This window comes from Salmo salar, chromosome 22, assembly GCF_965601325.2.
Source record: "Salmo salar chromosome 22, fSalSal1, whole genome shotgun sequence".
NCBI classification, from domain to species: domain Eukaryota; kingdom Metazoa; phylum Chordata; class Actinopteri; order Salmoniformes; family Salmonidae; genus Salmo; species Salmo salar.
Genome location: NC_138312.1, coordinates 2,371,649 through 2,389,284, shown reverse-complemented (window position 1 = coordinate 2,389,284; position 17,636 = coordinate 2,371,649). Strand labels below are relative to the sequence as shown.

Below are 17,636 nucleotides of genomic sequence, written 5' to 3'. Positions count from 1 at the left end.
CAGGAGTGGCCACATTGGAGCACATGCTGCTGCGGAGGCTGCGTGAAAGCAGCACTGGGTCTTTAATCATTGGATTAAGCACATCCTTAGTGTGCATGAAACCATTTTAATGACAAAAACAAAGCTATTCATGAATTCTGTCACAACAGCTGCCAGTGAACACATCCCCCTTTTAGTGTGAGATGGAGTTGATTAGAGGGAGCGTAAGACAATCGCACACCTTGTTAGCGTTCCTTGCCTCCATATTTGCTATTTTATTAAAGAGGATGCTACTACAGTTTATTACATTTATTTGTGAAAGTTAAAATGTTTGTTTTTTAAACCATACGGGACTCATCTTTGTATCTGTGCCAATATAGCCTCTATGATCCCTCCTGATGATCCGGTTGGACATGACTCCAACAGGGTCTCCAAGAGGGATCAGCCAATGAAGTTGGAATTCCCACCCAGTCGACTACATTAAAATGGTGGAGACCCTCAATGGCACTGCTCATGCTAATACTAGCTTTTGGCCACTAGAGGCCTCTATCATTCTTTATGGGTTATACAGACATTTTGGTTGAAATGGTAGTACTGAAAACGTAAAGGAGACATCTTTGACATATGGAAGGTTTTTTCAGACTTTTAATATTTAACTGAAATCCGACCGCCACCTGACTTCACAAAAATACATGACTGAGGGAATTGTGTATGTTGTACAACATCTCTCATCCTCACTTTTCCAACTTATCTAAAGTCAACATGAGAGAAAAATATTTAGTGTTGTCATATTTATAATAAACGCATCCCACTGAGAAAACCATGCTGGGGCCAGAATTCACAAAATACTTATTTTTTTCCTCTCCGACTTATTCAAGGCCTGCCCAGGATATGGATACCTCTGAAAAAGGAGCCCTAAAAAAGGTTTGCTGCACAACGTTTAATGGGGCATTTAAACCATAAACACATGTCCTACGCAGCTGTGTGGTGGTGAGATAATTATTTTTTTTTTTAATTGGTTGATAGACACATACAGTTGAAGTCAGACGTTTACATACACTTAGGTTGGAGTCATAGCATACTTCCAAAGTTGTGGCAAAATGGCTTAAGGACAACAAAGTCATGGTATTGGAGTGGCCATCACAAAGCCCTGACCTCAAACCTATAGAAAATTTGCGGGCAGAACTGAAAAAGCGTGTGCAAGCAAGGAGACCTACAAACCTGACTCAGTTACACCAGCTCTGTCAGGCGGAATGGGCCAAAATTCACCTAACTTATTGTGGGAAGCTTGTGGAAGGCGTTTGACCCAAGTTTAAATTGTTTAAGGCAATGCTACCAAATACTAATTGAGTGTATGTAAACTTCTGACCCACTGGGAATGTGATGAAAGAAAAAAAAGCTGAAATTAATAATTCTCTACTATTATTGACATGTCACATTCTTAAAATAAAGCTGTGATCCTAACTCACCTAAGACAAGGAATTTTTACTAGGATTAAATGTCAGGAGTTGTGAAAAACTGAGTTTAAATGTATTTGGCTAAGGTGTATGTAAACTTCTGACTTCAACTGTATTAGCAACTTTTCTGACAGTGCAACACAACCCTAGCCCCGCCCCCAAAGCAAATTATCCCACTGAGTTCCTGCATTTTTTACACATCAGTTTGTTTGAACATACCCTAATATGGGCTCTTAAAATGTGGCATTCATAATACTGAATTCATACTTTTCGAAGCTAAGAACCTGGTGCACAAACAGGGATGGTCTGAACAAAAGAATGGATTTATTGAGTAAACAACAATTATACATTAAACTGAGCCTCCATTACCCTGGTCCACCATAGTGATGGATGATGGAATTAGGAAATATAGACTGCGTCTGATCACCCAGATGGTATACGATTTATTCATTTCTTTACAATAGGTAACAAATCCACAGACGGTCCATAAAAGCGTCCAGCCTGCCCCATCCTGTCCACTCCGCTTCTGAGAGAGAAACAGAGCACAGATGGGGGAGAAGGGGCAGCGGTGGTGGTTTTAATTGGCTTTGGCGCGGAGCTGAGCCCTCTTGCCTGTGACTGCCTGGAAACCTGCCTTGATGCTGGCGACGGAGCAGCGGGAATGGCAGGTCTCGCACTGCAGGAAGTAGAGTCGTGTGTCCTTCTGGAGGATGGTGTCGGGGGAGCGACATGTATGGCACGTCACATACTCCTCTATAAAGGGGATAGAAAAACTTGGATGAGATTGGGAAGTGTTGACATCTGGTTTGATTTAACCATATTATGCAGTGAAGGTCAGGTGATTGGTTGAAATTGCTAACCGGCTTTTTGTACTGCGATGATAAGTCCGTTTTACGCAATATTGCACTGATTTAACTGTTGTGGAAATAGCGCGGTAACTGGTCAAATTTGCAAAACCTCGAAAAGTATGTACGGAATTGTATAATTTGCAAAAAATACATATCGCCCTCGCAAAATCCTAGAGGAACAGCTCACAACCAAGCAGGTCTTGTTATGAACATTGCTAGCAAATTGCAAAGTCGGACCCACTATCATTTTAAACAAAAAATGTTAAGTACAGTAGATTATCGTCATCCTCTCATTTTCAATGATTAACTGAAATCAGAATTAAATCACGAGTTCAGAGATGCGTACAAAGGTAGGACAACTGTCAACACGAGCACTTACTAATATATCTTCGTAAGACATTCTCTATCTGTTTCTGCTGGAATCTTCCTTTGATGATGAGCTGATTAGTTCCGTCTATAGAGCCACTGTTGCAATAAAAACAGTTTCAGCCATAAATTCATATCCTCCATTCACATTCATTTTCAAAAATTTTTTATATATATTTTTTTTTGCGTAGCAGATAAATGCTTTTCTTCACTTGCTGACCAAAACCATACCTTGTTCCAAGCTCAGCCAATAAGAAGGCCAGGAGATGTTTTGGCTGCCGATGCAACCTGTCAAGAAAAATTACAGTAAGGGGACTAATGACGTAAAATAATGTGATTCAACAAGGGAGACTAAGTCATTAAACCTCAACATCTCTAAAAACGCCAACAGCGCATCTCATGGTATTCTCACAGTTTGCAGATGTCGGTGAAGTTGACGAAGGATGACTTCTTGGTGCCCACTCGGACCACCTGGGGAGGCTTCATGACAAACTTCCGCTTCTCCCCAGCCACCATGTCAGGATTCTTCTCCCGCATGATTTGAAAGACACGGTTCAGCAGCTACAAGGGAGGGAGATGAATCAGCCTGGATAGTAGAATGAAATACTTGGGAAACACCACTGAAAGACATTGGCTTCAACAAGATTTGACCAATAATTTTCTAATGAAGATGTGACTAAACATTTCTTTATTTCAGGTCATGATGACCTGACATCTTGTCGTACATCTTAGGTCTCTGTGATGAAAATGCCTAGTGTAATATACTCTGGTGTAATATTCCTCAAAAATCTTACAATTAAAAAAATAAAATAAAAAAGGGAGTACAATATCCAGAAATCACACCGCCATTTCCTGATTGGTAAAATTCTAATAGTTTGCCAAATTTTGATTTATGTCACAAAACAAGCAATGTAGCAGTGTAGAGAATAATTGTACCATCTAAACCGCTGTGAAATATATTTTCAATAACCCAAAATATTGTTTTGTTTTTTTTAAGCTTGAAGCTGGTGTACAAAACCCGAAAGTTAGACCTGAAAAACGACACTTAAGAATGGTAAGCATAGAATTAGCACACAGACCAGATCTACAGCTTCTTAAACTTGCTTTCAATGAGTGACAGATCTATAACTCGCATTTCTATGTTAATTTGGTCAGGACGCCCAAAAAGTTACATATTGCAGCTTTAAGTGAAGTCTCTTGACCCACTGACTCAGATTGTACCTCGTCATATGTGTAGTCTCTCTCTGAGCCCGCCCACGCAGGGCCCAACTGTGTGCTGCTGAACGTGATGTCGTCAGTGTTCTTTCCATCGTCGTCTTCCTGGGCTTTAAACCACAAGGTATGAGAAAGGCCAAATGTCAGTTTGCATGCTGGTTGCATTAATTTAACGTATTATGGCTTGCAACATTTATCCAGCCTGTGAATTCAGTCCACTCACCGTCATCTTTGATTTCCATGTCGTCATCCATGTCAAAATTCACAGCCTTGGACTTCCTTTTCTTTTTTCCTAGTTCTAACATCAAGTCGCCCTCTCCATTGGTTTCAGAGGGCTCGGTCTCAATTTTCAGCTCCTGTGTATGGACAGTTATAGAATAAAGTCAATTGAATACATACTAAACACAGGGGTTAAAAAAATATATATAATAATCCCATGGCCGAAACTCAAGTCCATCTCAGATTGATTGTAAGGGGCCAAGTTAACCTCCACATTCATGTAAAGAAAGTCATGACCATCATACTTTCATGGATAGAGGATCATTTTGTACATGTATTAAACAGAGTTTGACCATTCTCCTTGCTTAGGGGGTCCTTCCAGGAACATTTTTTATATAGGGTTGAGCAGAGTTCTGGTGACTTTTTAAAAAGGACATTCTAATTATTTTAACATCTTGGACCATGCATTCAGTGTATTCAGAAAATATTCAAACCCCATGACTTTGTCCACATTGTTACTTTAACGCCTTATTCTAAAATTGATTAAATACAACCATTTCCTCAATCTACACAGAACGCCCCGTAATGACAAAGTGAAAGCAGGTTTTTAGAAATGTTAGCCAATTATATCTTAATTTACATCAGTATTCAGACCCTTTGCTATGAGACTCAAAATTGAGCTCAGGTGCATCCTGTTTTCATTGATCATCCTTGAGATGTTTCTACAAGTTGATTGGAGTCCACCTGTGGTAAATGCAAATTATTGGACATGATGTGGAAAGGCACACACCCGTCTATATAAGGTCCCACAGTTGACAGTGCATGTCAGAGAAAGAAACCAAGCCATGAGGTTCAAGGAATTGTCCGTAGACCTCCGAGACAGGATTGTGTTGAGGCACAGATCTGGGGAAGGGTACTATAAACAAGGTTTGGAGCATTGAAAGTCCCCAAGAACACAGTGGCCTCCATCTTTGTTAAATGGAAGAAGTTTGGACTCTTCCTAGAGCTGGCCGCCCAGCCAAACTGAGCAATTGGGGGAGAAGGGCCATGTTCAGGGAGGTGACCAAGAACCCAATGGTTACTGACAGATCTAGAGTTCCTCTGTGGAGATGGGAGAACCTTCCAGAAGGACAACCATCTCTGCAGCACTCCCACCAATATGGCCTTCATGGTAGAGTGGCCAGACAGAAGCCACTCCTCAGTAAAAGGCACATGACATCCCGCTTGGAGTTCCCCAAAAGGCACCTAAAGACTCAGACATCTCTAAGACAGACCTGAAAATAGCTGTGCAGCGGCACTGCCCCATCCAACTCGACAGAGCTTGAGAGGACCTACAGAGAAGAATGGGAGATACTCCCCAAATACAGGGGAGCCAAGCTTGTAGCGTCATACCCAAGAAGACTCAAGGCTGTAATCACTGCCAAAAGTGCTTCAAAAAAGTACTGAGTAAAAGGTCTGAATACTTAGTGGAAAGAAAAAGTATGTGAACCTTTTGGAATTCTGGATAAATTGGTCATCAAATTTGATCTGATCTTCATCTAAGTCATAACAATAGACAGTGTGCTTAAACTAATAACCCAAATCATTGTATTTTTTTGCCTATATTGAATAAATCATTTAAACATTCAGTGTAGGTTAGAAAAAGTAAATGAACCCCTAGGCTAATGACTTCTCCAAAAGCTAATTGGAGTCAGGAGTCAGCTAACCTGGAGTCCAATCAATGAGATGAGATTAGAGATGTTGGTTAGAGCTGCATTGCCCTATAAAAAAAACCTCACAACATTTGAGTTTGCTATTCACAAGAACCATTGCCCGATGTGAACCATGCCTCGAACAAGAGATCTCAAAAGACCTAAGAATTGTTGACTTGCATAAATCTGGAAAGGGTTACAAAAGTATCTAAAAGCCTCGATGTTCATCAGTCCATGGTAATACAAATTGTTTAATAAATGGATAAAGTTCAGCACTGTTGCTACTCTCCCTAGGAGTGGCTGTCCTGCAAAGATGACTGCAAGAGCACAGCACAGAATGCTCAATGAAGTTCAGAAGAATCCTAGAGTGTCAGCTAAAGACTTACAGAAATCTCTGGAACATGCTAGCATCTGACGAGTCTACGATACGCAAAACACTAAACAAGAATGGTGTTCATGGGAGGACACCACGGAAGAAGCCACTTCTGTCCAAAAAACATTGCTGCACGTCTGAAGTTAGCAAAAGTGCAACTGGATGTTCCCAAGCGCTACTGGCAAAATATTCTGTGGACAGATGAAACTACAGTTGAGTTGTTTGGAAGGAACACACAACACTATGTGTGAATATATATATTTTTAAATCACAGCACAAAAATGAATTCCCAAGTTAATCAAGACATTTTGCAGGAGAATGTTAGGCTGTCTGCCAATTGAAGCTCAACAGAAATTGGGTGATGCAAAAGGACAACGACCCAAAACACATTAGTAAATCATCAACAGAAGTAAATATTCCTTCTGGAGTGGCCCAGTCAGAGTCCTGACCTCAACCCGATTGAGATGATGTGGCATGACTGATCTGATCCAACAGAAACGTTTGGTTGAGGTTATTGTTGCCAAAGTAGGGTCAACCATTTATTAAATCCAAGGGTTCACACACTTTTTCCACCCTGCACTGTGAATGTTTACACGGTGTGTTCAATAAAGACATAAACATAATTGCTTGTGTTATTAGTTTAAGCAGACAGTTTGTCTTGTTGTGACCTAGAAGAAGATCAGATCAAATTTCATGACCAATTAATGCAGAAATCCAGGTATTTCTAAAGGGTTCACATACTTTTGCCACCGTACGTACATTTGTTTATTTTGAATACATTCGCAAAAAAAACGTGTTTGCTATGTCATTATGGGGTATTGTGTGTAGATTGAGAAGATAAAAAAACAATTTTAGAATAAGGCTGTAATTTTTGCAAAATGTGGAATGCACTGTATAGCCTATGCATGGTGCATATTATCAGATGTGCTAGTAGCAAAAAGCATTATCACCTGTAGCCCAACTGATGAAGCATAGTGGCTATAAAATGGACATAGACTGAAGCATGGGGTTTGTCCATCTACCCCTTTGGACAACATCCTGATTGTTATGAATAATTATTGTCTTATAAAAAAAAAAAAAAAGTACATTTGGTTGAATAATTTATTTGTCTCCATTACAAAAATGTCATTGCACCTTTAAGAGCTCTGCTGCTCAGCTGTGCCTAAACCATGCTTGAAACTCTGGTTGTAAAACTGCATTTGTTAAAAAAAAAAAATAAAAAATTCCACACACAATTGAATAAGTACAGAAATTAATGTGGTAGCAATGTTAAACAGGGATCGTCTTTTTTGCAAAGGCCAAAACTACTTTCAAATGTTTTTTCCCACGATTGCATTGGAATTGTTGTGCATTGACTGCTTGTCAGAATACAAGTTTCCCTCCTACTGCTGTCAGATCTTCAATGTGCACTGAGAGGAATATTTATCTGGCATAGAACACACAAGCCAACTATGTAAATAGGTCAACTATTCTACCATGGGGTTGTCTGATTTGGTTTTAATAACATTACATGACTTTGCCAGCAGCTACAGTAGGCTACACACCGCTGTGAGTTGAGCGCTGCTGAGGTGCGCATTATAAAAAGTTTTATTCCCTTCATCTGAACACTGATGTGTGTTCAAAAATCATGCATGTCAGTTCAGTGCACACAGCGTAACAAGAGAAAATAAAAATAGAGAATATATTTTTGTAGAACCGATTCTGTCTGTCCAAACCCCCAGAGATATTTTAGTGCGGATCTACACTGATCTCAAAAGTGACCTCTCCAGAAACCCTATGACTGAAATCCGTCGCGGAAGATATTTAACACGTCAAGCCACAACAAAGTCATACACTGTACACTGAGTGTACAAAAACTTTTGGAACACCTTCCTAATATTGATGTGCACCCCCTTTTGCCCTCAGAACAGCCTCAATTGGACACAACAAGGTGTCTGAAGTGTTGAACAGGGATGTTGGCCCGTGTTGACGCCAAGTTGGCTGGATGTCCGTTGGGTAATAGATAGGGTTGCGGGGTATCCATATTCTCATATCGTTCTACTGTCCTCTCATCACGGGACATACGGTATTACCAGTTTAGTTCACAAGGGGGTGCCAAAAATGCAAAAGAAAGCCCAAGGGTGTCCATTAGTAAAATGCAAAACAATGAATTTTAATGGAGGCTGCAAGCTAAATATGCTAACGAGTGCAAACGCTAAAGAAAATGAATGAATTGCAAAGACAGGCAATCCTGCTCATAAAGTTATGCATATGTATGTAGGAGCTACCGAATGTCATTTTTGTTGAGTTTGGACATTTACAAGTGAATGTGAACGAGAGATATGAACAAAGTTGACGCATGCAGTACTGGCTCTCCAACAGCATGTATACCTACAGCAAATATTTTTTTAGAACTAACCCCATCTGTGCAGATGGGCCAGAGCAGATGGGCCAGAACGAAGAGGGGGGGAAAAAACGCAAAGAAATGTTATTTTTTTTGTTTTTTTTTTAACTAGGCGAGTTAGTTAACCTGTTATGGCTAGGGGGCAGTATTTTCACGGCTGGATAAAAAACGTACCCGATTTAATCTGGTTACTACTCCTGCCCAGTAACTAAAATATGCATATAATTATTGGCTTTGGATAGAAAACACCCTAAAGTTTCTAAAACTGTTTGAATGGTGTCTGTGAGTATAACAGAACTCATATGGCAGGCAAAAACCTGAGAAGATTTCATGCAGGAAGTGGCCTGTCTGACAAGGTGTTCTTCTTGTCTCTGTTTATTGAAGAGTGAGGATCTTAGCTGTCCCGTGACACTTCCTACGGCTGCCATAGGCTCTCAGAAGGCGCCAAAACGCTGAATCGTGGCTTTGCAGGCTCTGGCTGAAACAAAGTAGCGCGTTTGGGTAGTGGCTGGTTACAGTACTGTGAGACTCAGGGTCGTGCCCGCGTCGACCGAAAGCTTTGTTTTCTTTCCTCTGTTTAGCTAAATGGACATTCCCGGTCGGAATATTATCGCTTTTTTACGAGAAAAATGGCATAAAAATGGATTTTAAACAGCGGTTGACATGCTACGAAGTACGGTAATGGCATGTGATGTTCAGAACTAGCATACCCCCCGCAAACTTCCGGGGAATTTACTAACAATTTACTAAATTACTCACGATAAACGTTCACAAAAAGCATAACAATTATTTTAAGAATTATAGATACAGAACTCCTCTATGCACTCGATATGTCCGATTTTAAAATAGCTTTTTGGTGAAAGCACATTTTGCAATATTCTAAGTACATAGCCCAGCCATCACGTGCTAGCTATTTAGACACCCGGCAAGTTTAGCACTCACCAAAATCAGATTTACTATTATAAAAGTTTGATTACCTTTTGTTGTCTTCGTCAGAATGCACTCCCAGGACTGCTACTTCAATAACAAATGTTGGTTTGGTCCAAAATAATCCATCGTTATATCCGAATAGCGGCATTTTGTTCGTGCGTTCAAGACACTATCCGAAATGGTAAATCAGGGTCGCGCGCATTTCGTGACAAAATTTCTAAATATTCCATTACCGTACTTTGAAGCATGTCAACCGCTGTTTAAAATCAATTTTTATGCAATTTCTCGTAAAAAAGCGATAATATTCCGACCGGGAATCTCCTTTTCGGTAAACAAAGGAAAAATCACAAAGACCGGGGCGGCCAGTGCACGTGCCTAAGCCCACAGTCCCTTGATCGGCCACTTGAGAAAGGCGATAATGTGTTTCAGCCTGGGGCTGGAATGACGACATTCAGGTTTTTCCCGGGCTCTGAGAGCCTATGGAAGACATAGGAAGTGTCACGTTAGAGCAGAGATCCTTTGTAATAGATAGAGATGGCAAAGAAGTTCAAGAAATGGTCAGACAGGGTACTTCCTGTACAGAATCTTCTCACGTTTTGGCCTGCCAAATGAGTTCTGTTATACTCACAGACACCATTCAAACAGTTTTAGAAACTTTGGAGTGTTTTCTATCCAAAGCGAATAATTATATGCATATTCTAGTTTCTGGGCAGGACTAATAATCAGATTAAATCGGGTACGTTTTTTATCCAGCCGTGAAAATACTGCCCCCTAGCCATAACAGGTTAACCTGTCTTCCCCTTCTATTACCTGTCTCGCCCCCTTCATCAACACTGACTGAAGTGGATTGATTTAATAACAAGTGACATCAATAAAGGATCATAGCTTTTACCTGGATTCACCATGTCAGTCTATATCCTAATGTTTTGTACACTCAGTGTATAATTAAAACAGCTACAAATGCAAGAATCCATCTTATCCCTATCTATGAGACATATCCACCAACTACAAGGTTGACAGGAATCCATTTTGTAGATAAGTCAACAAACATTTACATAATTTAATAGACACTTATGAAAACATGTTAAAATAAAGTCAACATTCTACACGCTAAGGCCCATTGGCCAGCTATCTGGGCACTTAACCCAAAACGTACCTTTATTCCCTCCTCTACATCATTGTCAAATGTCTTTGGCTTTTTCTTTTTCTTCTTCTTCTGGTTGAAGAAGTTTAAGTCATCCAGGTCATCAGAGATTTCTGGCAAACATACCAAGATCAAAAATTCTTACTTACAAAAGGTCTTATAAGTCAGACACATGCAAATCCACCTTTTTAATTTATATTATGTTAAGGCACCTGAGGGCCCTGCTACTTCCTCACCTTTCCTCCTTCCGTCATCCTCGTCAAAGTCCAACTCTCTGTCCTCTCCTCCATCCACCTCCACCTCCTTTGCTTCTGGCTGTGGAGCATCCTCACTGGCACCGTCCCCTCCTTCTTCATCTAGCATGAAAGGCTTCTTCTTCTTTTTCTTCTTCTTGGACATGTTGGGATCAAATATCATCTGCAAAGGACAAATGGAACGTGTTACAAATGGCTAACCCCATTCATCTTGCAAATATAGTTAACTTGCTTCGTCCCGCAACGAGCAATTGTTTACTAAACATAATCTATTTGGTTACACTAAAATAATGTTTCCAGGCAACAGAGGCATACCCCAATATCTCTAGGAACAACACTTATGATTCGTTGGGTTGAATGTAGAGGTCGACCGATTATGATTTTTCAACTGCGATACCGATTGGAGGACCAAAAAAAGCCGATACCGATTAAAATCGGCCAAAATATATATTTTTTAATATATATTTGTAATAATGACAATTAGAACAATACTGAATGAACACTTATTTTAACTTAATATATTATATAAATAAAATCTATTTAGTCTCCATGAAACATGTTCAATTTGGTTTAAATAATGCAAAAACAGTGTTGGAGAAGAAAGTAAATGTGCAGTATGTGCCATGTAAAAAAGCTAACATTTAAGTTCCTTGCTCAGAACATATGAAAGCCAGCGGTTCCTTTTAACATAACTTTTCAATATTCCCAGTTAAGAAGTTTTAGGTTGTAGTTATAAGAATTATAGTCGACGCGTCATCTCTCTAGACCATTTATATTTCATATACCTTTGACCATTGGATGTTCTTATAGGCATTAGTATTGCCAGCCTAATCTCGGGAGTTGATAGGCTTGAAGTCATAAACAGCGCTGTGCTTCAAGCATTGCTAAGAGCTGCTGGCAAACAGTAAAGTGCTGCTTGAATTAATGCTCACGAGCCTGCTGCTGCCTACCACTGCTCAGTCAGACTGCTCTATCAAATCATCATTATAATAAACACACAGAAATACGAGCCTTTGGTCATTAATACGGTAAAATCCGGAAACTATCATTTTGAAAACAAAACGTTTATTCTTTCAGTGAAATACAGAACTGTTCCGTATTTTATCGAACGGACGTCAACCTTAAGTCTAAATTTACATTTAGCAGACGCTCTTATCCAGAGTGACTTACAGTAGTGAATGCATACATTTCATTTCATGCATTTTTTTGTACTGTAAATATTGCTGTCACATTGCACAACCTTCAATGTCACTTCATAATTATGTAAAAATCTGTCAAATTAATTACGGTCTTTGTTAGGAAGAAATGGTCTTAACACAGTTCGCAACAAGCCAGGTAGCCCAAACTGTTGCATATACCCTGACTCTGCTTGCACTGAACACAAGACAAGTGACACATTTTCCCTTGTTAATATTGCCCGCTAACATGAATTTCAAATATGCAGGGTTAAAAAAATATACTTGTGTTGATTTTAAGAAAGGCATTGATGTTTATGGTTAGGTACACTTGTGCCACGATTGTGCTTTTTTCACGAATGCACTTATTAAATCATCACCTGTTTGGCAAAGTTGAAGTAGGCTGTGATTCGATGATAAATTAACAGGCACCGCATTGATTATATGCAACGCAGGACAAGCTAGTTAACCTAGTAATATCATAAACCATGTGTAGTTAACTAGTGATTGAAGATTGATTGTTTTTTATAGGATAAGTTTAATGCTAGCTAGCAACTTACCTTGGCTTCTTATAGCCACAAGGTCCTTTTGATGCTGCACTCGCGTAACAGGTGGTCAGCCTGCCTCCTCGTGGATTGCAATGTAATCGGCGTCCAAAAAGGCTGATTACCAATTGTTATGAAAACTTGAAATCGGCCGATCTCTAGTTGAACGTTCCCTAGAGCTCTGCTGCCTGACGGAACCCGACAATATCTACAGGTTAGGGCAGGGCCTGTTTTTTTCACATCAATAACTAGGATACGGGCAGGGCATCATTAACATTTTGAATCTAAGCCATTTGCTCATGCTCTGCAGTAACATAACTGACTAAGATCATAACATGGTGTCAGAAATGCTTCAGACTTTTTTTTTTTACTTAACAAGGCAAGTCAATGAAGATTAAATTCTTATTTACAATGACGGCAACACAATGAAGACGACACTGGGCCAATTGTGCGCCGCCCTATGGGACTCCCAATCACGGCCGGATGTGATACAGCCTGGATTCATACCAGGGGCTGTAGTGACACCCCTTGCACTGAGATGCAGTGCCTTAGACCTCTGCGCCACCACTCAGGAGCCCAAATATATGACAGGAGGGATTTTTTACAGAAAAATTATGTTCCTTTAGTTTAGAGTGATGAAAAGTAGCCAACAGCTCTCTCATGTCTACTCACTGCGCAGAGCAGCCCCAGCTAAGCCGTTGTTTAAGATACTCATAGCTGCCATGAGCAGAGGGAGCTGTGTGCAGGGAGCAATAACTGAAAGAAAAGAACAGCTAATGGATTTACTAACGCAGGAAATTACTTCTGATTTCGGGTAGGGCCGGGCCTTAAATTTGGCAGAAGCAAATCGGGCCTGATATAGGGCCTTAACGTCGGGGGCATGGGTAGGGCTCTAATGTGGCCTTCCGTATCAAATAAGCGTTTAAAATATTTATCCAGGGTCTCCCTGTAGAAGTTGGAGTTCACATGGTAGTTTACTCTCTTGGACCGTGTGGTCTAGAATGGACTACAATGGCAGCCCACAGGCGGAAAAGAAATGGGAGACCCTGGATAAAAACGTGTTTCAAACGCTTATCTGATATCAAAGGACACATTCATTCAACCCAACGAATCGTAACTATTGTTCCTAGAGATAATGGATATGCCTCTGGCTCTGTTGACGGGAAACGGAATAACGTTAGTTTAGGTTTGGTTGATCAAGGACGCCAGGCTGCAAAGCTTCCGCATATACATCTGTAAAATGGCTCGTTGCGGGAAGAAGCAAACTAGCTGGGTAACAGAACACACAATAAAAACTATCGTTAGATAGCTAACGTTAAATAGGTACTGCATTGCAACCACCAACAGTCAGCAAAATAGCTAAATTGAATCGGACACGTTCGCACAATGAAAAATAGTTAGGTACAGTACATATCTAGGGTTTTACTGACAATTTTAAGGAGATGAAGCAGCTATCTAACCAGCAATAACATGGAGTGGCTAACGTTAGATCATAGCTAGCTGCCTCATTCTCACACGTGTGTAGGCCATAATTATGTCTCTCATAAACACGAATTACAATGGTAAAATTGGATTAGTTACCTCATCATCTCCTGACATGTTTCCAGACTATGTTGTGTCAGATAACGATGAAAATCCGTTGCAGTATATGTTTTAATCACCCAAACCACTGGTCAGTTTCGGGTTTCTTGCATCAGCTACCGAGCAGTAATGTGTGCGCATGCGCAAATGTTATTTATTTCATGCCCAGGTGTAGGGTAAAGGCCTAGTGGGATATGTAGTTTTCTGTGCTCCGGCACACTATTATAGTTCAGTGTACGCAACTCAACCTTTAGGTCAACAACATCTGGGAAGGTGGAACATTGGTGTCCTTATTTTGGACATGTATTAAAGTCTCGCATAGAATCAAAGCACATCATCATGGGACTTCATGGTCTTGCTTGATTTTGGGCATCAGGAGACTGAAAGCGATCTGCCATTATGATATAAAGCCAGTTTATTCTGTTGTCAACCATGAAAACAAGTACATTTAATTTGACACTTTCACACAATGACAATAGAAGGTCTTAAAATAACAATATTTTGCTCATAAGTGCCACATTGTTGTCCTTATTTTGGGCCTGTATTCACTTAATAGTCTGACAGAGCATTAAAGCATATCATCATAGGACTTCGTGCACTTGCTTGATTTTGACCATCAGGAGACTGAAAGCAATAATTATATCTGGAAACAAAATGTGCAAATCTGAGACTAAGGGGATTATTATTTAAAAAATGTACTACCCTGTAGGGATGGCATATATTGTCTTTCATGCCCCTTTTTAACATCAAATTATGTCCTTATAGAATATCTAATCCTTTTGTCAAATTATCAAGTGTAAGGCTGAATCTAAAAGAAAACAGTTGTAATATATGCATGCTCATCAAGAAGATTTCTGTGTTTATCATTGTGCTGCTCAATGGCCCTGTTCAGTCATTAATCTGCTCAAAATAGCTGGGGGATAGACTGTTTATAGACTTTGCAGAAGTCATTGCAGTTTCCTCAACATCTTTCACAAAAGCAGTGTCGCAATTCTCACGTATCTCCAATTCATTTGGTAAGCCACTTTTTGGTAAGCCTCTATCTTTATTGAATTGAGTTAAAAATGTTTGATGAATCTTTCAACATTCTTACAGAACATGTATAAAGTCATTGTCAAAATGCTTCAGATAACAATCTGCGTACTGTAAATATACTGTATGTATATGAATACATGTGAATATGAATGTATTCAAAACAAAACTGAGTGAGATTTAGAGATTTATTTGTGTATATACACTACCGTTCAAAAGTTTGAGGTCACTTAGAAATGTCCTTGTTTTTGAAAGAAAAGCACTTTTTTACATTAAAATAACATAAAATTGATCAGAAATACAGTGTAGACATTGTTCATGTTGTAAATGACTATTGTAGCTGGAAACTGCTGATTTTTTATGGAATATCTACATAGGCATACAGAGGCCCATTATCAGCAACCATCACTCCTGTGTTCCAATGGCACGTTGTGTTAGCTAATCCAAGTTTATCATTTTAAATGGCTAATTGATCATTAGAAAACCCTTTTGCAATTATGTTAGCACAGCTGAAAACTGTTGTCTGATTAAAGAAGCAATAAAACTGGCCTTCTTTAGACTAGTTGAGTATCTGGAGCATCAGCATTTGTGGGTTTGATTACAGGCTCAAAATGGCCAGAAACAAATAACTTTCTTCTGAAACTCGTCGGTCTATTCTTGTTCTGAGAAATGAAGGCTATTCCATGCGAGAAATTGCCAGGAAACTGAAGATCTCGTACAATGCTGTGTACTACTCCGTTCACAGAACAGCACAAACTGGCCCTAACCAGAATAGAAAGAGGAGTGGGGTGCCGGTGCACAACTGAGCAAGAGTACATTAGAGTGTCTAGTTTGAGAAACAGACGCCTCACAAGTCCTCAATTGGCAGCTTCATTAAATAGCACTCGCAAAACACCCGTCTCAACGTCAATAGTGAAGAGGCGACTCCGGGATGCTGGCCTTCTAGGCAGAGTTGCAAAGAAAAATACATCTCAGGCTGGCCAATGAAAATAAAAGATTAAGAGGGTCAAAAGAACACAGACACTGGACAGAGGAACTCTGCCTCGAAGGCCAGCATTCCAGAGTCAACTCTTCACTGTTGACGTTGAGACTGGTGTTTCCCTTGGACCTCGACTCTCTCGTAGCCTTGACCATAAGGATCGATGGGCGACTACGGGAACGCAACGAATGGAAGACAGCCTTTAACATAGCTAGTGGGCAGTATGAGTATTTGGTTATGCCATTCGGACTGACTAACGCTCCCACAGTGTTCCAGGCTCTGGTTAGTAATGTGCTCTGTGACATGTTGAACCGGTTCATGTTTGTCTACCTCAACGACATCCTTGTCTTTTCCTGTTCGGTTCAGGAGTATGTTCTCCACGTCCGACAACTCCAGTGCCTCCTGGAGAACCAGTTGTTTGTCAAGGCGGAGAAGTGTGAATTTCATCGCTCCACTATGTCCTTTCTGGGATATATCATCACTGCCGGGAACATTCAGATGGATCCGGACAAGGTGAGAGCGAAGGTTGAGTGGCCCCAACCCACATCCAGACTGCAGCTGCAACGTTTCCTGGGATTTATCTCATTTCTACCGCCACTTCATCCGTGGCTACAGCACGCTGGCTTCCCCCCTCTCTGCACTCCCCTCCATTCACGTAGTCCCAGCTGCTGACCAGGCGTTTTCGGATCTCAAGCATCGGTTCACTACAGCGCCCATCTAAATCCATCCGGACCCGTCCCGTCAGTTCGTGGCGGAGGTCTATGCCTCGGACGTTGGAGTGGGGGCCGTCCTGTCCCAGCATTCTGCCCAGGACCAAAAGCTTCATCCCTGCGTTTTCCTATCCCATTGTCTTAATCCCGTGGAGAAGAACTATTACGTTGGTAACCGGGAACTTCTTGCGGTCAAGATGGAGCTGGAGGAATGGAGACACTGTCTAAAAGGGGCAGAACATCCATTCCTAGTGTGGACCTGCCATAAGAATCTGGAATATCTCCGCACCGCCAAGCGCCTCAACTCAAGGCAGGCTTGTTGGGCTCTGTTGTTCACTCGTTTCTATTTCACCATCTCCTACTGCTCTGGGTCATAGAATGTGAAGCCTGACGCCCTCTCTCACTTGCCTAGCTCTGTTGCTACTCCATCTGACTCAGAGACCATCCTCCCTATCTCCTGTCTTGCAGCGACACTCATGTGGGGTATCGAGAGCCTGGTCCGCAAGGCGCAACATTCCCAACCGGACCCTGGGGGGGGGAGGGGGGGGGGCTAACCGGTTGTTTGTCCCAGATTCTGTCTGGTCCACAGTCCTGGAATGAGCTCATTCCTTTAATCTAACCTGCCTCCCGACTCCTGCCTTACCCTGGCCTTCTTCCGACAATGTTTTTGGTGGTCCACTATGGTTTCTGATGTCTCCACATTCGTCGCCGCATGCACAGAGTGTGCTCAGAATAAGACTCCGAGGCAAGCTCCG

At 40.9% G+C, this 17,636-nt stretch overlaps 1 protein-coding gene across 2 annotated transcripts; it reads right to left on the bottom strand.

Annotated features, from left to right (window-relative positions):
• Positions 1–1,738: 1,738 nt before the first annotated feature.
• On the bottom strand, positions 1,739–14,308 carry LOC106582627 (eukaryotic translation initiation factor 2 subunit 2). 2 transcript variants are annotated; one of them, XM_014165853.3, is made up of 9 exons: positions 14,161–14,308; positions 10,842–11,022; positions 10,618–10,718; positions 4,089–4,221; positions 3,872–3,975; positions 3,063–3,211; positions 2,882–2,938; positions 2,664–2,749; positions 1,739–2,189 (listed from the first exon to the last, which is right to left on the bottom strand). In XM_014165853.3, exons 1-9 carry the CDS (start codon positions 14,176–14,178, stop codon positions 2,014–2,016), a joined length of 1,005 nt encoding a protein of 334 aa, XP_014021328.1. In that variant the 5' UTR covers positions 14,179–14,308; the 3' UTR covers positions 1,739–2,013. The 2 variants fall into 2 exon arrangements, with proteins under 2 accessions (XP_014021328.1, XP_082823458.1); XM_082967332.1 differs by lacking the exon at positions 14,161–14,308 and adding an exon at positions 12,595–12,785.
• Between the last annotated feature and the right edge of the window lie 3,328 nt (positions 14,309–17,636).